Source organism: Triturus cristatus, chromosome 2_1 (genome assembly GCF_964204655.1).
Source record: "Triturus cristatus chromosome 2_1, aTriCri1.1, whole genome shotgun sequence".
In the NCBI taxonomy this organism is placed as follows: domain Eukaryota; kingdom Metazoa; phylum Chordata; class Amphibia; order Caudata; family Salamandridae; genus Triturus; species Triturus cristatus.
Window position 1 is genome coordinate 420,783,860 of NC_140581.1, and position 21,884 is coordinate 420,805,743.

At 46.7% G+C, this 21,884-nt stretch overlaps 1 protein-coding gene across 3 annotated transcripts in view; it reads right to left on the minus strand.

The window, feature by feature from the left end:
- The window catches only part of CENPK (centromere protein K), a 569,542-nt gene that overhangs the window by 248,599 nt on the left and 299,059 nt on the right, over positions 1-21,884 (minus strand). For all 3 annotated transcript variants that reach the window (XM_085631740.1, XM_085631750.1, XM_085631756.1), the window contains one exon: positions 12,864-12,910. In XM_085631740.1, the coding sequence (XP_085487866.1) occupies positions 12,864-12,910 (47 nt within the window). The remainder of the gene's footprint in view (positions 1-12,863; positions 12,911-21,884) is intronic.

Below are 21,884 nucleotides of genomic sequence, written 5' to 3' on the forward strand. Positions count from 1 at the left end.
GAAATACCAGCAGTAAAATCTTGGATCACTAAATCTGGGAGAATCTTGTGATGGAGAAGCTCACTTTAGTAGAAGCACACAAACTCAAGTCATATGTAGCGGACTGGGCATTACTCTTTACATTTCTCTCTAGAGACAACAGAGAGTTGAACTCCCTTTGATACCTATGGGTTCTACATCGCACCACATATAGGGCCATATGTAGGTAAATTACATTTACCGATTCTTAAATACCGAATTTTACCGATTCGGTATTTATGAATCGGTAAATGTAATGTAGGTAAACAATCGGTAATTATTACCGATTCGGTAAATATCGGTATTTAAGAATCGGTATTTACCGAATCGGTAATAATGCATCCCTTCCCATTCATTCCTATGGGCCTGGAGGCCCATAGGAATGAATGGGAAGCCAGTTACCATTACCGATTCGGTAAATACCGAATCGGTAATAGGGGAGGCATTATCATGGGTGGCAGGGTGTCACATTGACACCCTGTTGCACCCCTGATTCGTGCATGTGTGCACATGTGGCGCACATACATGCCCTAAGGGCATGTATGTCTGCCACATGGCACTTTTCAAATGGCACAAAAATGCTTTTTGAAAGGTATTCGTCATTTACCATCAACTTGTAGTTGGTGGTAAATAACGAATCCAGACACCAATGATGCACTCACTTGAGTGCCCCCTACATAGCATTTCTGGATTCGGTATTTACCGAATCGGTATTTTACCGATTTCTTAAATTCCGATTCGGTAAATACCGAATCCAGAAATCAGCCACCTACATCGCAAATGCCTAAATACCGGTCGGTAACGGGATATTTACCGAATTTCGGCCGTTACCGACCGGTATTTAGGTACCTACATATGGCCAAGGATCTCTTATCACGGGACACAAAGAAAATGGTGAAACGGATAAATAACATCATACTATGCTTACAGAAGCCCTGGAAGTAGTAACAATAGGGAATACCAATAAATGGGTCAACCAAGATGAATCAAGAATCATCCATAAGCAGAATGGACCATGATGTGTTCTACTGACTGTTTGATATCGGTAGAAGTAATGATCATACAGAAGGAGGCATGGTCATAAGTAAGTTGTCTGGCATAATGTGAGACTTTTCCTGAGTTTCTGATAAAAGACTATCTCTTTCAGAAGTTGATAATTGGGTCAAACTACACAATACCATTCTGAAAGAGGTCTGCAACCACTTAACCTTTCTCAGAGAAATTACTGTAGAGGAACAGGGACGTCCCTCAGCAAAGTAGTTTACACTTGACTTTAAGCAAGTTTAAGCCCAGCTCAGGGACACCACCAAAAAGGGCCAGAAATGAAATATCTAGGTGACAGAGACAGCAAACCTGTAATATAAAGCTTACTGATGTGATATTGACGCTGCTAAACAATCCTACACCTTGTAGCCCCACTCACAACCCGATAAGCAGAAGCACAGCAGCTCTGTTACATAGATGAGATTTAAAGCTTGAGAGTGTAATGCATACATATACTCCAGAGTCATAGGTTGACCAGGATGCCAGGAGTGCCCCACCCTGGTATCTACCTAGTTGAATGTATGGCTGGTATTACATTTTGATTTAACAGCAGAGTGACAGTCTTTCCTCTGGTCCTGACGAATGCCCTCAAACTTTATTGAGTCATTTAATGGCAGAAACGTGTTGTCCGACTGAGATAGGGTGGTATTTTTACCCACTGTCCTCTCACCTTTTTTACCCCTATCCAAGGGGGGAACCAGAATAAAGTATTTTTCGCCCACCAGGAGATAGTTTTGTTGACACTTTATATTCTCCTAGCACTCTGCCCATCACTCAAGAACATCTATTTCCTTGTTAAAAACACCTACGCTCCTCCTGATCTGACACTTGGGAGTTGTAGTCCACACAATGCACCTTGAGGTCCTTGTGTGCGGGGGGAACCCAATGATGAAGCATGTCGCCTTTGGGTGAGTCAGAGTTCTCGTCCTAACAGCAAAGTGCTCCTTTTCTTGTCTTCGACTAGCACTCAAGGTGGTCTGTTGTTGTCTTACTCGTAGTACCAGACGTACAATAGCGTGTGAGTCTATATTTATGCCAATGACACCCAGCTGCTACTGGCAACTTTTAATCTGACATTAAGCTGTCTCTAGCTTGGTTGAGGAAATTCACATCTGGATATGGAAGAGCTGTCTTGAGCTAAAAGGAAGTCAAATTAATGGGTCCCAATATATCATCACCAAACTGAGTGAATCCCCCCCCCCCCAAAAAAAAATGAAAATTGAATGACTTGATCAATCATTGCCTGAAGACCTAAGGGCTGATATTTTACAGTCTTCTCAATAAGTATGGTGAAGTCAACCAACTAACTAGAATTGTCATCTTTTCAAAAATCAACTTTACATCCCAGAAAAAAAGTAGCTATGCCTTAAGCCATAGTACACTTGATTATTGCAGTACATTATATGTTAGTGTTCAGGAAAATTCAGAATTGAAAACTTTACAGCTCAAGTGGGGGCAGGTTTTAAATGGCATTTTCATATTTCACCCACTTGACAAACAAATAATTATTTTTATGCTGTACTATGATCCAGACGTTGGGCACATTGGAGAACACAAGTAAATATTTACTTTACAAACCACCCCCATCACCAGATATAGGTTGGATAGAAACTCCTATGACCAAAAGAAGAGCACTAGCAGGACAATTCTTGCAAGTTATGGGTACTAGATGGCAGCACTGTCTTCCTGTAGCAATTTGAAATTTTGACAAACCTGAGCTGTTCAAGAAATGGCTGAAACTATTTCTTTTACAGGACCTTTACCTTGATGTTTTGACTTAAATACTGCCGGCACATCGATACCCTAGGGATTTGGTACCCTGTAAATCCTTCTGGCATGAACTTTGACTATTATAAATATGCCTGTCCTCAAATGTTTTGAGTTACTCTATTGTAAGCTCCGGAGGTGATGATTTTGATGAATGGCATGGGCTTATATTTTCTTTGAGTTTCTGCTTCAAAGATGTCAGCTTTGTTCAGCAATGGGGCTATCATGTATTGGAGGGTGTAATAAAGCAATATGGCCTGCCTCTAGTTGTTTATAATCTTTATAAGTAACTCCTGGAATTTGAGCTCTATGTTTTAAACAAATGTATTCAATGTATTTATTGGACTGCTTCACTGTTAGTCATGTACTATCTTTTCTGACTTATTTCATCTTCTGCCACAAAAGGTCCTCACCAGACAAAGAATCTTCTTTGTGTGCGATGGATAAAACTCTAAGAGCAATTTCAGTTACTGGTCTGCAAATCTTTACTTGCCCCACACTCTCCAGGTGCCACAATCCCTTTTCAAAAAGCAAGTTACCATGCTGCATTCCTTATTTACAAAGAGGCAGAATGCCTAGCGCAGCAAAAGGAAGGTGCGATGAAAGATTACAAAGTACTCAGCGATTCCCTCTCCCATTAAAACACCAATTCTGTACTGGTGCATGTCACCTTGACCAACTCTATGCGATACACACCACTATATCTAGATATGTTCTGAACAGTATTTTGGCAGTTAGATCAAACCAGATGTAATCTTGATCTGCAAATGATTTACAGTGGTCAAGAGTGAAAGCAATAAAGAGACAGGCCACACAAATTGTCTTAATGGGTGTTTTGTAGTTGGCATGCAGCTATTGTATTTGGTGTGGGGGTAGATGGGCTAAAAATCAAATATACCATGAGCAATCCATGATGAAACAACAATTTCCATTGGTATTCCACATTTACCTGGAGCAGGCCCAGGAAGACTGTTACCCCTGGAATCATCGTTCCAGGTCCAGGGCTACCGACTTCAGAGTCATATGATTGGAATCAGAAACAATGTCAGTTACTACTTTTAGGTCTCTTTAAACCGAATGATGTTGATGCGAGCATCCTAACAACTAAAGTTACAAGCTGGAGCATACACCCCTTCTTATGTTGATGGTTCGCAGTGAAAGGGAAGGGGAAGGGGTGGGGTGGGGTATGGCAGACTACTTAAATCTAGTGACCACCAGATGACATGATATAATTAATAGACAGCTACTAAGATAGCAAATGCAGTTGAGGACTAACTAACAAAGGGGGTATATCGTGAGGAGCATGAATGGAAATAAAATAAAAAATTACAGACAAAAACACAAACAAATACACCACAGCGTTCAACGGATCTTACAAAGTAGGTAACTTCTAAAACACTGACTTTTAAGAAGTACAGTGTATCACCGCATTACGTTTGTGGAGGAATGGAAATTCACTATGGGAGCAATGACCAAATAGGGGAAAAGGCCACAGGAAAAGCGGGCATTTCTACATATAATAGTGATACAAACAGAGCAAGGATTATATTTTACACCTGCAGGTGGAAAGGCAAAATTGTGTGACCAAAGACTGAGATTATTTTAAGTACTTAGCAAGAGTTCACAACAAGAACAATAGTTCTATGCGTCTGACTGAATCATAAAATAATAAAAGCGAAGCGGTTTTTATCACATGATTTAATGAATTTTCACTACTACTGAACGTTTAATCATAATTTGACTTGAAATCCTCCTTATCTAATGCGTGAAGAGTTTTAAACTTGGTTAAGCTTCTTGTTTTTTAGTACTTACTGCATATTTATGTTTATTTTTCAAATAAAAATGTATTCACTCGATTCATTTGTTTACGTTTGCAATACAAAAAGTGGGATCTCTTTGCCTTATTTTATTAATTTTTGTGTTCTTTTAAAAGCCTCCTCAACCCAAAAATGTCACTGTTTAATACAAATAATAACAAAATCAAGTTTCTCTTAAAATTAGCTCAAAATAAATGTACTTAAGTATATAAAATTCAATCCTCCTAGTAGAGCAAACACAAAGAGAGCAGCAAGTGTTCTGGATGGAGAGTAGAAGAGAGCAAAGGCTCATGGGGAGACATGGCAAGGGAGCAAAGAAAGAGAGAGGGGGTCAGGGAAGGGAGACGGCGGTGTGATGACAGGAACAAGTATTGAAAAAGAGAAGGATGACTAAGATCCAGAGAAAAGCAGTATTCTGAGAGAGGTACAAAGGTAACATAATTAAAGTAGCGTTCGAACAGGTGAGTTTTCAGTTTTTAATTAACCAGAGTAAAAATGGATATTTTAAATGTGAGCAGAAAACGCCATTGCATGATACATGGATGTTAATATTTCAGTCCTGCAGCATGTATGCTAATTGTTACATTGAGGAAGCCCGGTTTCTGATTTTCTGGGTTTAAAAGTTATGATAGTGTTCAAGATCCATAACTTGCCGGTCTGCTGCGAGCCTACCTCAAATACCAAGATTTTGCGACGATATGAGGCTACCACCTAGAACTATATTACGAAGCTCTCTTTGGGTAAGGAGAGCACAGCGTGGCCGTCTGCTAAGTCCAGTCTGTGTCAAGCACATGAATACTGAAGTAAGGCAGATTGCTGATGCTTTGCAAAAATGAATTACAATAGTTTTAGAAACAGCATTTTCTGTCGCTTTGCATTTGCCCATACTTAAAGTGGTTGAGTTTATTTTACAATTTTGGTAAGAACTTTGGGAAGGAAACAATAAAACCCACAGAGGTTCATTACAAGGGCCACGGGCATTGCTGTATTTTTGCCCACGGATTTCTGATGCTCCAAGGTTTGGTCTACAACTCCAACTCTAATAATGCATGGCGAAACGTGAGAATAACATGTGGGGTGGGATCTAACCACGTTCTGTCCCCAGTCAGAGATGCGAAAGTCAGAATGGGCTAGTTTTTTCCTTCCAATGTTTCACCAGGGTTACATGGGGAAAACCATGGTAACATCCTCCCCACAAAGTGTAATTACGATTTGGACGAAAATTCTCATCCTCACCAGGATTAAAAAGACATTTATAATCAGCACCATAGAGGCACATCAGTAAAGAAAATGGCGTATAGTAGTTCATTGGAGTTAAGTAATTTTCCGTTAAATGTATGAGTACAATCTAAAATTCCAGCAGAGAATTTACCAATGCCAAAAGTTATCTTAATTTGTTGCACATGACACGCCTATCCACAGCAGCATAATTTAAAAATGTTTTCAACTAATGAACCGGTCAGTGAACAATATTCCAAGTAGAAGAATTGGGATTTAAACACAATCTGTGTAAAAAACGGAAGTAACTGTGCCAAAACAAATAAACTCATGCTACTGTAGATCCTGGGGAGCACACACTAAAACAGGAAAGATTTTTAAGATAATTTAAAAAACAGTTACGGGGGGGCGTAAACCCGATGGCAAAGCTGCCAACGACCATTTAAAGCAGTCACCCGGGCACCGGAGCTGTGCGGCAGTGCTTGGGACCCGTGCACGCCTTTCTGAGGAGCGGTGGAACCGGCAGGCGGCCGGGATTAGACGAGGTGGTGCCCTGCTCGTCGCTGACAACATGGCGGCGCCCTGGTCGGGTCTCCGCTGAGAGTGGGAAGGAGCCCCGGGCCGCCCGTACCTCAGGGATCTCTCCGGCGGGAGCGGGTCCAGACCGAGGGTGTGTGAGGCGTCCGCCGAAGGTGACGAGCGCAGGACGACTATACCGGGTCCGGCGAATCTCCCTGAAGGTACGAGAGGGGCTTGTCTGCATCAGCCGGCTCACGGCAGCGAAAGGGGCCAGATGAAGGAGGCGGAGGTGGGCTGTGTCGACCCGACAGCCGGGGGGGGGCGCGCCCCCCCCGAGAAGAGAGTCCGGAGGAGGGTGGCGGCACGAATCGAGGACCGGCAGTTAGGAGTGTACCGGCGTGCCTGACTCCAACATGGCGGCTGGGGCCTCGCGCGCCAGGCGGAGCCCTGCTTTGCGGACGTTAGCAGGGGCTTTCCTTCCCGGAGGCACGAGCCAGGGGGTCCGAGAGAGGCGAGGACGGACTTGGGGCTGCCCACCTTGGCGATTGAGGTACTGGAGTGGACCGGGCGGTGCATATCGGAGGGGGAGGGGGGGGGGCCTCCACCCGCGGCTACACCGTCTTTCCGGGCCAGAGGGAGACGCGACTGCCGGGCGCTCTGCGGGGGGACGTCCTCCCCCCTGGGGCCTTTTGTACTGCGCGGGGCCTGCCAACGGGAGGCAGCGGGAGGTCCCGACCCTGAATCCGGCACGGCGGGGGACGGTGCCCGGCCCTTCTTGCTGGCATTGGCTCGACGCCCGCCCACAGCTTGAGGAGTGGGCCTCAGTAGCGGTGTGACTATAGACCAAGAGGGCTGTCCCGAAGAAGCCTGCATTGGTTTCCTCCATTTTTGGGTCGACGGACAAGGCGCCGGCCGTGGTGACGTACAGGCTTTCCGACGCCATGGCTCTCACCAAGGAGGACTTAGTAGCTTCCCTGCAGGTCTTTAAGACCGATCTCCGCAAGGAACTGGGCCAGGACATCCAAGAGGCCATTGGGCAGCTGCGTACGGATCTGCAGGGCCAACTGGCGGGGATCCAACGCGACATCGATTCAGTGGGCACCAGGGTGCTTGACCTAGAGACTCAATCCCAAGCCTTAGAGCACAAGACTTCGGCCTGCTCCCGCCAATTGCTCGACCTACAGGATCAGCTTCACCAGACCCAGCTGAAAGCCGAAGACTTAGAGAACAGGGCTCGATGGGACAACGTCCGCGTTCGCTTTCTGGAGGAGCGGACAGAGGGTCCGGACTTGGAGGTTTTTTTGGAGGGGCTCTTTGCTGAGGTTTTGAAGCCCCGGGTGATGAAGATCAAGTTGGATCGGGCCCACCGGGTGGGTCCCCTCCAGGTCGGGGAGAAGAGGCGCCCACGCGACATACTGGCGAAATTTCATTCACACAAAACGAAGGAAGCGGTCCTGACGGCCGCTAGGGCCCTGACGGAGGTTACTTTTCAAGGTTTTTTCTGTGCCCTATATCAAGACCTGGCCCCTGCCACCCTAGCCAGGAGACAACAATTTCGCCCCATAACAATGCACCTGCGGGAAGGGAGGATTCGATACCGGTGGACTTTCCCTTTTGGTCTCTCATTTGACTATAAGAATAAGCCTCGTCATGTTGTTGATCTTCGGGCTGGCCTCGCTTTATTGGGACTTCCGACATCTGGAGATGGGGGCTGCACCCCCCGATGGCCACGGGGGATCCCAGGCGGGGGAGACCTCCTCTTCCTGGATCTCGGCGGGACGCTCGCCGCGCTGATGTGGTCTCCGCTGGGATGGCTAGGTGGCATGCTCTGTGGCGGCGGCCCTATTCCTGGGCCCGGGTCTGGCTGGAACGGGGGGGTGGGGGGTCATTGAGGGATGCCCTGCTGCTGTGGGGGTGGTCCCCCACCCTCCCACCCCCGAGACAACCCTTGCTGACTCTCTGAGTTCTTTGAAGACTTGTAGTGCTGTTGGCAGTCTGGAGTGCATTTTCTGTGTTGATCTGTTACTTTATCGGGTTGAGTGGCGGACGGGATCCCCACGCTCTGCCTGTTATCAATGATACCATGTGGAGCGGCTTTTGCTCTCTGGGTATTGTTTTTCTACTCTATCTTCTTAAACGCCAAAGGGTATGGAAGTTCTTGGCCGACCACCATTTGGACATTGTTGCCCTACAGGAGACACACCTACGGTGGGTAGACGAGCTTAGGCTCAAACATAGGCAGTTCCCTCTCATTTACCGCTCCTCGGCAACGACTAAACAGCGGGGAGTTGCCCTCCTTTTCCACTCCAGAGTGAAATTCCAACCTCTAGACGTGGCTTCCGATAAGGACCGGCGGTGGGTTATGGTTAAGGGCTCCCTACAGGGCAGGTTGTGCACTGTTCTCTCGATTTACGCCCCCAACTCGGGACAGGCAGGTTTCCTCTCTTCCCTTCTGGCCAAGGTGGATTCGTTTGCAGAGGGGATGGTTCTGGCTCTGGGGGACTTTAATCTGGTGTGGCAGGGGGACTTGGATAGCTCCCATCCACAGCGCTCTGGGGCTGGTATTTTCCCGGACAGCTGCAAACAACGACTGGCTACCTTGGGCCTTCGTGACGCATGGCGCTTGATGCATCCCACTACGCGTGACTATACGTTTTTCCGCATATTCACCATACCTACTCCCGCCTCGATCACATTTTTATTAGCCAATTATTGACGAGCACACTCCGGGACGCTCGCATCCTACCCCTCGCCGTCTCCGACCACAGTATGGTGACTGTAAGCCTGCACTGGGGGGGCGTGCGTTCCCACACTCCAAAATGGTTCTTCCCAGCCTCCCTCACTAGGGACATAGTCTATAGAGCAGCTCTCCGAGAGGCCATAGAAGACTTCTTTGCCCTTAATAATATGCAAGATACCTCAGAGGCGGTGCGGTGGGACGCTTTCAAGGCGGTCTTTAGGGTGTATTGCTCTGAACGCCTCCCTGAACCGTCAAAGAGCTCTCGAACGCGAGCAGCTTGAGAGGGAACTGGATCTCGCTGAACAGAGTCACAAGACGAATCCTACGCGTCTTACCCTTCGCCCCCTTACGGCAATTCGAGGTAAACTGATCGCGATCTACAATAACAGGGCGGAACTCACCCTTTTAAAACTGCGACACTCGTCCTTCATGCAAGGGAACAAAATAGGGAGACACCTGGCCCGCCAGCTACGGGAAAAGAGGGAGAGGGAATATATTGGCAACATTAGGGATTCCAACCAGGCCCTGACCCACCTTGATAAGAACAAGGCGGACATCTTTGGAGCCTTTTACAGCTCGCTCTACTCGGCGGATTCCTTGGATGCCGAGGGTCAGATCAAGTACTTACAACAGCTCCCCCTACCCACACTCTCCCAGAGGGCCTGTGAGGATTTGGCAGCCCCCTTCTCGGTAGAAGAGGTTACGAAGGCTATTATGGCCCTGAAAATCAACAAGGCCCCTGGCCCCGACGGCTTGACAGCTCACTTCTACCGTACATTTGCATCGGACCTGGCCCCCCGTCTCACCTCACTTTTTAATCACCTCGCGGAGGCAGGAGAGGTCTCCCATTCTATGGCCGAAGCCACCATCTCAGTCATCCCCAAGCCGGGGAAAAACAAAGAACTTTGTTTCTCATATAGGCCCATAGCCCTCTTGAATCTCGATGCTAAGCTTTACTCTTCCATCCTAGCGACGAGACTTAACCCGTTGATGGCCGCCCTTATACACCCGGATCAATCCGGATTCATTCCGGGCAGGCAGACACATGACAACACCCGACGTACTATACACCTCATTGAAAAGGCCTCTAAAAAACAGGTCCCTGCGTTGTTGGTGGGCTTAGACGACGAAAAAGCGTTTGACCGGGTGGATTGGGGCTTCCTCTTCGCGACTCTTCGCCAGATGGGTATTGCGGAGGAGTTTATCAGGAAGATTAAGGCTAACTAGTCTCTCCCTTACTCCAGAGTGCAGGTCAATGGCGTCCTTTCCTCCCCTTTTCAATTATCTAGGGGTACTCGGCAGGGATGCCCACTCTCTCCCCTACTTTTCGCTCTGAGTATCGAACCTTTCCCGATGGCCGTTAGGCGCAACCCTCTTATATCGGGTATCCCCTTCGCAGGAGAAGAGCACAAAATATCGCTCTTTGCGGACGATGTCCTCTTGTCGCTCACCCAGCCCGCCAGCTCTCTCCCTGCCCTCCATGACGAGCTGGCTCAGTTTGAAGGGGTGGCGGGGTTCAAGATTAACGTGGACAAATCCTATATCCTTAATCTAACGGTCCTACCGAATCTTAAGGCCTGCACGGCGTTGCAATGGGCAGTCTGATCCTTACAATATTTGGGGGTCCACCTTACTCCCACTGTGGAGGGGCTGTATAAAGCCAACTTTCCCCCCATTGTCAGACACATAAAGGCAGACTTGGCTCGCTGGAAACCCCTGTTTATCTCTTGGTTGGGGCGGATACATGTGTTAAAGATGACGTTACTCCCCAAACTACTGTATCTCTTCCAGGCCCTTCCAATAGAGCTTCCCACAGCCTTTTTTTCTACCCTGCGGTCCTTTTTTACTCATTTCATATGGCAAGACAAACGAGCCCGATTTGCATATTCGCCGCTCCGCAGGCCTAGACAGAGAGGGGGAGTGGGCCTCCCAGACCCTCGCCTCTATTACAAAGCGGCTCAACTGCGCGTGCTCGTCGAATGGTCCAAAAGGGAATCGGACAAACACTGGCTCCACATGGACTGTTCGGTAACAGGGGAGACAATATGGGATCTGATTTGGCGCCCGAAGGACAGACCAGCGAATGTGTATGTAAGCACTCCCACGAGAACGACCCTGAAAGTTTGGGATTCGGTCTCTCATGATGCTAGCTGGACTAGCTTTCCTTCACCCCAGACCCCGATCCATCGCAACCCCGCTTTCCCTCCGGCGCAGCGGGGGCGCTCTTACGCCCCCTGGGAGAGAGGCGGGTGCCTAATGATCGGGCACCTCTTCCACAACCAAAAGATTCTTTCCTTCCAGGAGTGTAGGAAGGATTTTGATCTCCCTCAGACGGAGCTCTTCCACTACCTCCAGCTGAAGCATTGGTTGCGATCCCCAGGGGTCCACTTGGCTAACTCCAGGCCCCTCACGCGTTTTGAACGCTTCATACGCTCCACGGTCAACATGTGGGGGGTCATTTCCTTCTTCTACAGCTACCTCTTGGACACCTCAGATACCCCGCGTCCACATTACACTGCTTTGTGGGAAGGGATAATTGGTCGGGACATTACTGAGGGAGAGTGGTCGGCTTTATGGACAGTCATAGCTAAACACAACCACTCGATGGAACTTAGGGAAGCCCATACGAAAACTATGATGGACTGGTATCTCTACCCCTCTAAGCTTCATCGTACCTTCCCCGCAACTTCTGACCGTTGTTGGCGGGGATGTGGATTCCTGGGAGACTTTCGCCACATCTGGTGGGACTGCCCGACTATTAGACCGTTCTGGGAGGAAATTTTAGCTCACATTAAGGAAATCCTGGGGTACCCCGTCCCGACCACAGTTGAGTCCGCGTTGCTTGGCCTCCGAGACCCCTCTCTGCGCTACCAAACCCGGGCAGACAAGGCCATACTGTGGACATGCTTGGGGGCCGCCAAGGTGGCCATCGCAGCATCCTGGAAGAAGCAGAGTGCCCCCACTAGCTCGATGTGGCATTCCCGCCTGTGGCGCCTCCTCAGCCTGGAACGCATGGCCGACATATTTCGAGATGACTATGCAAGCTTCGAATTGAAATGGGGCCTCCTGGTCTCGTTCCTCTCACGGGGTCTACCTTCAGCGGTGTGTCCGCCTTCCATTAGGGGTCTTCGCCTCTTTCAACTATAGTCCTGTGCGCTGGCGTTGGTGCTACAAAGTGCAAGTTCTCTCCCTCGGCTTCCCCTGGATTGTCTCTTCCTCTCTTCTTTCTTTCTATCTTTCTCTCTTTTTCTAAGGGGTGGGGTGAGGGGGGGCGGGGGGGAGGGAGAGAGGGGGTCATTTGTTCGGGGTATTTTTTTTCTTATTTTTCTTGTGTATATTGTTTGGTTAGTTATTACAAACGTTTCGAGTCTCGCTTGTTAGGAGGTAAGCATGTTGGGGGCCTGCTGGTTTGATTTCAGTGCACATGGCCCCAAAAGACTCAGATCCTGCTTCCTGGTTAAGCTCTGGACGTATAGCATAACTGTTCCACTCCATATGCTTCTGTGCCACTTCCTAGGGCTAACCAGTCTACACGTTGATGACAATTCCTGGTCTGTGGGGCTCCTATGAGAGCGGCTCAGCCGGCGTGCTGTCACGTGATGTTACTTGCAGCTCAGTAACTGTTGTACTTGGTTGTCGAGTATAAATTTCAATAAATAAATGTTTGAAAAAAAAACAAAAAAACAGTTACAAAAAAATAACTCATTCCAAACTTCTGAGGAACACAATAATTTGCTTACCTCTTGTTTTCCTAATGCTAAGAGTACCTCTTGGTTAGCGGAGATTACTGTGGAGCAAAAAGAGAAACATTCATGGTTTAACAAACTTCTATTCAGGAATAAACCACTTTCAGCTCGTCCGCATGAAAAACTTGATGTATATGAAATGCAGTGGGGTTACATTTACCTGATATTTGTATTTATTTGTGTTTTTTTATATAGCACTACTCTTTACTCCAGGGGATGTCAATGCAATTAAAGGTCAACCCACAAGACTGGATCCCAGGAATTCACAGAACAAATAGCAATGCTATTATAATGTCATTACAGAATATGACAACAGTGCAAAACATGACTTTTTGTTAAGTGCTGCATATATTTCAATGAAAACTTCACAGCACTACATCTAGATTTGTCAATGAGTAAGGGGTTAGTTCACTCAACAGAGTAAAACTTTAATTAATCCTGCCTCCTCAACCAATCTCCTCCCTTCTCCCCAACCTCCTTCCCTACTTGTAAAATCACAAGTGGTCTGTGTCATGCATGCAAGTCCACACAACTATCCAGCAACCATTAATTAAAATACACTCCTTCCCCGAGAAGAAAGCCCTCCAAGGTTTACTTCATACTGTAGAAATTTGCCTTTGCTTTAGCTCAAGCATCTCCCTAAAAATAGTAGTCAGCAGAGTCTCAATTCTCGTATGAGGGAGCTCAGCGCCTGCATTGGTGAGGGTCTCTGCTGGGTAAAGCCTATCCGATGTACCACTGTTCAATCCTGCAATTGCGGAACCCCCTTGATGTCCCTGATGCAGAGTACTAGTTTGGAGCTCCTGGGGTAAATTAGATACTGGCTGGAGCATCCTAGTGTCTGAATCACCTTCATTGCCAAGGCCATGCTTTGACTGCCTTTGATTCCCCCCATGCCTCCGTTTAACTCCTGCTCAGGTACTTATGGGCTGCAAGAGGTGACACTATTCTCCAAACTCTTCTCAGCAATCTCACTTCCATTAGATGCAGCCACACTCTTAAACAGAGGTGTCTTGTGAGTCTCACCCAAATTTCTTCAATTATCTTTGTCGGATCCTGCCAATTGCTTCTCGCCAGTTTGCTACTAAAAACTGAAAATAGTTGGGCCCCCATCCCCTTCTGTAGCTTCCACTGGTCTAGATGACGGGGCAAGTGATTAAACCCAGGTTTGATCATCCTTAGAACCCTCCGTAGGAGGCTCTTGCACTTCTGCACTCTCCAGGGAGTGCTGTTCTCATATGCCCATTTGACAACTCACACCAGATCTGAGTTTTGGGAGCTGCAGGGCTTTTCCATTGTCAATCATATGGGTCTTTCCATCTGCCCTCCCCTCCACTAGTGCCCCCATCCCATCAGTGATTTGCTTTAACCTCTCCATCAGTGGCATTCTTGCTACCAGTGACCCTCCCAGCCCAACTCCTTTGGGGATATCCCGGGCCCTTTCTTGGAGGTGAGGCTTGTTTTTTTTAGTCTTCGACATTCGCTGGTCACAACTATTTCGCAGTTCTTACCAATTACCAATTCCCGATTGCAACTACAGCTTAACCTAGTCCCAATGACTCACAGTCTTCAAAATTATTGCTTCCTCTTTGCGTCTATATCCAATTTTATTGCAGTCCAGCTGTCCCTTTTTCGCAAATCTCAGGCTCCCGGCTATGCAGTTCTTACTGCCGCCTGATAATTATTGGGGTCACACGTCCTGCTTAAAGTGACCCACTAAAATTGCAGTGCTCCACTTAGCCTCTCCTCCCCTTTCTTGTAGTCAGCCAGTGTCTACATTCCATTGATCTATGCTCATCATGAGTCTGAGTCAAAAGTTCAAATTAAGCCCTCACCAACCCTTGAGCAAGGAAGTACTCCTTACCTCCTGTGAGATATGTCCTTAAATGCCAGCAATGGGGACACCAGCTTAGTCCTAGTGATGATGTGCTATAACTCTGCCTCTTCATAACTTCAAATAAGAAGCCATTAGGGACCCACGGGGGCTGTTTGCCCACCTGGAGTCAGCATCTGCACCAGAGCTGGTGGTATCAACCAGCGTCAGAGCCGTAAATTAATTAAGAAAATGCCTGCTGCCCAATCCATTCCAAATCGGGGGAGGGGACAGGGGTGGAAAGAGGCCATTCTGACCGGCTAAGATATGCTCTGCACACAACGGCATTCAGCTTTGTGCTCAGAGCTTGAAGCTCTCCGCATTTGGTGTCCTTGCCGCAGCCATGATGATGGATGGGGAGTGGCTATACCAGGAAGAACGGATACGCACTAGGCAATCCCTCCAATTTTCTGGCCCATGCACTGACTGGCAAAATGGATAAAACTGAGAAGATGACTGATCAATAATCAGTCCATCTCAAGGAGGAGAAAATATGGGTATCCGCCCTGGAGGACGCTCACGGCGAGCTAAAGTTAGCTAAGATCGCCTAAGCAAAGGACAACAAGTCAATTATGCGTCAGATGGAGGATCAGGAAAACTGCTTAAGGAGATCAAACCTACACTTCGTATGTATCCCTGAGAGAATAGAATAGGCATCCTCTCCAGCAGAGGTTATAGAAAATGTAATAAGAACTCTAGTCCGCCCGGAGGTTAAAACCGTCTTGACAATCATGCAAGAGCATAGTGTCCCTTTTACAGAATATGCCAATGCTGCACAGCCACGTACAATGTTAGTAAATTTTGGAGACTTCAGGATTTGAGAAAAAACACTCTTTCAGGAAATTAAACAACACAGGTTCAATTCTTCGGAGGGCTTTAGCTATCAGGTGTTTCCTGATATGACTTATGAGACATCAAGTCGACGGAAGGAATTGAGATTATTGATCCCCAAGTTCAAGGCAGAGGGGACCCAGGCCATATTAATACCGCCAGCGAAATTAAAGATGGTGCTGAATGGGACGTTCAAGATCTTCCAAGAGGTTGAGGTGGCAATAAGATATCTGCATGAACTTCAGAAGAAGTAGCCTAAAAAGTCACATGCAGCGGATATGAGGCTCCCTTTGTGATATGATGGGGGGGGGGGGGGGTATTTTCCTCTTTTTGTTTCTGCATTTTGTTTTCATGTTACTGCTTGAGGTGGTTGGGGAGTAGTGCAGTCAGGGTCAGTACACTGAGGGTACTCAGTGTAGTCACCACACTCGAGGGTGAAGGGTGGGTAGGGCATCAATGCAGAAGGCGAAGGAAGTGCATGGGTACCTAAAGAGAAGACAGAGGGGGTTGCTTGGGGTGAGGCACTGCGTTAGGTGGCAGGGGAGGCTTAAAAGGGAGGGGGAGAGACCTCAGTAGGGCTGTTGCCAGAGATGAAAAAATAATTACTGGAATCTAAAAGATCTGATATATGACCTCCATAACAGTAAGTGGGCAGTAGGTGAAACTAGGTCAATGTTGAAGAGTGATGAGGGTCTGGGCTGCATGACAGTGAGATCTTAATAGAAGAGCCATATGGATAGGAATACATTTAGTATAATGTCAATTAATGTTAATGGGCTCAAGAATAAGAAGCAGCGGAGAGCCATTTTAAATTGGTTGGAGAGGCAGAAACTAACCTTTTTGTTTCTACAAGAGACCCACATTCCAACCAGACACCTCCGTTCAACAGGGGCCAGACTCTTGACAGTGCCCAGCATTCGAACATCACACTGGAGGGGGGGGGGGCAACTACCACTATGGCACCTCTAAACTCTGGAACACTCTTCCAAGTAAGCTCAGAAGTGCGAGCTCCCTACCCATCTTCAGGAGAGGGCTAAAAACCTGGCTGTTCCAGGACTAGACGCTTGTGTGGGCTATTGTGTTCGCAGCGCCAAGACACTTCCGGGTATTCACTCGCTTTATAAATCCCGTTAACATTAACATTACTAAAGAAAGAGTGGTTCAAGTTACTTGGGGGCCTCTCCAACTTTTGTTGCACTCAGCCTCCTCTGCAGCACACAGGGGAGCAACTATTTTAGCTGGCAAGAGTTTCAGGGGCGGGATTGCAAACTCATTGCTGGAGAGGAAAGGCAGATAGGCGATTGTAGAAGTGCTAAGTGACAATGTGCCAATCACATTAGTTTTCATTATATGGTTCGGTAGTAGATGAGCTGGAGCCCTTGTACAACTTAATCTATCTTGTTCAATTCTCCAAAAATGTAATAAAGGGAGGTGATTTAAATTGTGCCCAAGCTCCAGATTTGGATCTGGGCAATCCAAAGGCTATGCAAAGAGCCTATAGTGGCACAAGCCATTGTTAAGCTGAAGGAGGAGTTAGTTTCATCGACCCTGGGCATAGATTCATTCCTGGCTTGAAAGAGTAGACGTTTTTCTCTGCTTGTTTTCAGACCTCCTCAAGGATAGATTATTTTCTTATTACTGAGTCTCTGACAAATGTGGAGGCAGGATACTTTCTGAATTGCTTCTCAGATCATACAGCTGTCTAGTGGAAAGTTTACTTACCTTTCAGTAAAACCTCTAGGCGGCGGGTGGTGTTTTTAACGAAGGGAGCTTTCTTGGTAGAAATGCAGAATAAAACCCACCTTTTTCTTGGAAAATAAAGTCTCATAACCATTAGAAACCATTTGGGAGACTTAGAAATCAACAATGAGGGGTGAAACTAAAGCTTGTGAAAGCGCTTGGCAAAGGTAGAAAATGAGCAACTACTCAATCGGAGAGGTGTGGCTCACTGGTTAGAGGAAGCAGACCCAGAAGCAGAGGACGGCCCGGGACCAGGGTTCAATCCCCAACGCGGCAGGGTCGTGGACCAGGGCCAGCGGACTCGATAATTCTCGCTTCGGTGCCTACTCTAACCAGGGATCACACTCGGCGACTCTGGGCATTAGCTTGCCTCATCTCCACAACGGCCCCCCACATTCGCCAGGGATGCCTGGTTTCACCTTGGAGATACCCAGGACGGACCATCTCACAGGGATAGCCAGGACGGGTTCCCCAGCGGTCTACAGCGCCAGGACGCCTCAGGGCAGCAGTGCGCTTTACAAGACACATACATTTACACATTTACATTTACATTTACATTCAATCTCTCCAAAGTGCTGAAATGAGGCTGCATGAATGTTCCGAATGAACGGCGATACCGAGCTAGGGAGGTAGCTAAGAAGTATTTCCATACGTGCCTGCTGGAGAGGAGATCGTGAGTTACCAGAGTTATGGACAAGAGCTGTATGAGGAGGGAGAAATTAGCGATTGACTATTGGCATGGCACACTTGCACTCGACAGTTGCAAAATAATATAAATAAACCAGAAGATCCAACGACGGAGAAAATTGTAATGGAGGAAGAGGGAATAAAATCTATTTTTGATATCCTTTGTGTAACATCTATGAAGAGAGTATTGACCCTCCGGATGGGGACATTAAGAGATTTTTGTCTGGCTCAAGTTCCCTTACTAACAAAAGAGGCAGCCTGATTCTCCCGACAGAAATAGAGGAGGTGGTGAAGGTACATTTTTTTTTTTTAACTCTGTTTATTGGTCATTTGTTACCAAGGTCACATATAATATCAAGCCGGTATCAAGTCTGTATGATACAATTGCAGCACAACCTATCTGAAGTATAACAAGAAAAATAACAACCAACAATAGTTTTCAGTGTACACACCATCTCCAAATGCAAGTATTTGAGGAAGCAGACCCCAATCCCTACCCCTCAGTCTCATCCCTAATATCCCCCATAGCAAGTGCTTCAAATAGTACATCAGTAGTTCTCAAACAAGGATAGATACAAAGCCCTGTATATGCATAAAGGGGCGCAGCGAATCAGACTATGTGCTGAGTTCATCCAAAAAGCCAGGTCTTGAGGTCCTTCCTGAATTGCGCCAGTGAGGGTGATTTCCTGAGGTGGATGGGCAGGGTGTTCCTTGCATTGCAGGCGAGGTAGGAGAAGTACATTCCTTCGGTTCTGGTCTTGCAGATTAGTTGGACGATAGTCAGGAAAAGCTGGGCAGAGCAGAGGTGTCTGTGGGGTACGTGGAATGTCATATGGTGATTCAGGTATGCAGATCCAGCTTTGTGAAGGGCCTTGAAAGCGTGGGTGGGGAGTTTGAAGGTTATTCTTCTGTCCACTGGGAGCCAGAGGAGGTCGCGGAGGTGTTGAGTGATTAGGCTGCGATGGGGGATGTTGAGGATTAGTCTTGCTGTGGCGTTCTGTACTTTCTGGAGTCTTCGGAGTAGTTTTCGGGTGACGAGTGCGTTGCCGTAGTCGAGTCTGCTGCTGATGAGGACAGGGGTCCGGATTCCCAGATTCGGTGGGGATCCATCTGAAGGTCTTTCGAAGCAGGCGTAGTGTGTTGAAGCAGGCCGAGGAGACGGTGTTCATCTGGCAGTCCATTGTAAGCGAGGAGTCCAGAACGATGCAGAGGTTTATGTGTGTGGTTTAGCTTCATGCGCACCTCCTCTGCTAGCGTCCACTCAACAACGCCCTTACTTCATAAAATGATGGATGGGGCCCTTGTGCCCAACCACCCTATGGCCACCATTCTTTTAGCTTGCACTAAAGCGAACTGGAAGAACTTCCAGTGCATGTTACACCATCTAGGTTGTTAAATAATACTGAGCAGACACACCTGAGGCGATTCCTCGATCATCAGTGTTGTCAATGCATGCTGCTGTGTAATCACTGTATCCAACAGGCATGCACAGGCCATATGCAAAATGGAAGGTCTCTCTCACTGACATCTGGGACAATCTGCACTCCTGTCACCAAATATCCGACCAAGTTTAACAGTTGTTAAATACATGGGATGCACATAATTGAAGTGTGCTAGCTTAAATCTAGCATTTCATGTAACACGTTTCACCAATTCGCAGGTCGCACAAATTCCTTCCCCAATGCCCGCCGGTTCAGTCCTGACCCTGCCCACCTAGACTGCTTTATAAAGATACGTCACGATATGTTGGAAAGAAACATTCTTATTGCCCCAATACTTTATTAAACTCACACTATTTGATTTTAGGTGTATACCAGCGGTAAAAGCTGACTTAGTGGCAGCGGATCAGAACGGGTTTATACCCGCTTAACAGCTAGTCTCCAACACACATTTTTTTTTTCAAGCAAGGCTATGGATTATTATGAGACCAAGCCGATTCGAGCAATAGTTTTTAATCAACCAATCAAATTCGTTCTTGTTTCAGTTATTTAAAACCATAACAATGTTCCATTTAAAACAACACACATCTGCTAAGAGGGTGCCTAAATAAATCAACAGTGCCAGGTGAAACAAAATAAGATCATCTATCCTTGTGCAATATCGTATGATAAATGGCCAGTCGTCATCCACAGCATTGGGGTGTCTCTATTAGGAGATGGTCCTAATCAAAGAGTCAATTTAGTAAAGGCAATCACAAAGTTGTAGTGGCGAGTTGTGCCTTAATAAGCCGCATCAGTTCTGGATAGTACTTGAGCTAATGCAGATTATGCTAGCATTTGGGCCACCATTAGCAGGAAGGCACTTTCATGTGCTAGTAAAAATGTCACTAGTTATCAGTTCAACTGAGGATCAGCTGGGTTGAGACTCACTTATATGGCTTCTCTGCATGTGTGAATACCTCTGGCATTAGAACTCTGTTTTAGTAGAGTTGTCCGAGGATCGTACAGAGGGGGACATATACAAACCAGGTATATGAAGTCCTCTTTTTTGGCACCATAAAGTTTACATGTTATTGGTCCACTTTATTCCAAAATGATTGGTGACCAACCCCTAGTAAATGACTACCAGTTAGGCCATCAGTCTTTACTTTATGTGTGTTGGAAAGGTGCTACTTAAGTATGGGGATGGTTTCAAGCTGCAATATTGTTTGATCACCATCCAAGCGTGGGATTGACAACCAAAGTTATTTTTATGTTCCAGTTATGAATGACTCTTTACCATCTTCTTAGCAGATTGTGGGTGTTTTTCTACGGCGGCCCATAAAGACTTATTTAATAAACTTTTGTGATCTGTCCTTATTTTATTCCAGCACATTATCGAAGCAGACATTCTTCCCATTTCTTACTTTATAAGCCAGAACTCCAGCCGAATTTAAGCCAGGGAGGAGTTTTGAGGGAGGGAAAACACCTGCCTAAAAGTACCAACTGAGTGCTGAAGGAGTGTATTAGGGATTTCCTTTCTTAACCTTGTACTGTTTTTGATGAGAAAAATTACATCTGTTGTCCAGGTACATGCCCAGATATTTGGAACTGTTCACCTACAGAGATGTGTCAGCTAGAAGGATCGTAACTTGCCACCCGGGTAGTTTGCTGATAATCGTTGTATTTGTTGTATTGATCTCGAGTTTATTAGATTTAGCATAGGACATCAATAAGCTGATTAGCCTTCGCAGCTCTACTTTAGTAATGCTAAGTAGTAGAATATCATCTGCATAAGACAGGTGCGCCAAACGGAGTAGTCCCAGATGTGTGGATGAGAGTTTACCTGATCTAATTCTGACGTCAAATCAGCCGTGAATAGATTAAAAAGATGGGGTGCCAACCCACACCACTGCTTTAGGCCTTGATGGGAAGCGATACTCCTAGATAGATTTTTGCCATTGCCGATCTGAACTTGGATTCAGGTTTCTGAATGTAGTTATTCAATGGCTTGTAGCAGCTTATGAGGGATTCTTCATTTTCTTACTTTTTTCCAGAGTATCCCAAGATCGGCGCAGTTTTCTTTCTCATTCGCTTGTATCTATCGGCTCTGAAGGAAGCTACTGAGATGTTTGATGTGGTGCCAAGTCCTCTCCTGAATACTGTCTGATTTGCAGGAACCACGTTGTTCGTTTTTGACCACCACATGAGGTCCACCAGTATTAGAGAGGCATAATATTTGGCCTCCGAATCCAGGAGTGCTATATGCCTGTAGTTCACTATCTCCTGCTTTAAAAATCAGGTTAATGATTGATCCACACCATCTCTCTGTGATGGAACCTGTTAGATGGATCTCGTTGTATAATGCCAATAGCGTGGTCACCGAGAAGTGGGGTTCTTCCTTGAAGATGACCTGTGGAATGCCATTCGGCTCTGCCACCCCCATCACAGCTGTCAGGATCTGAG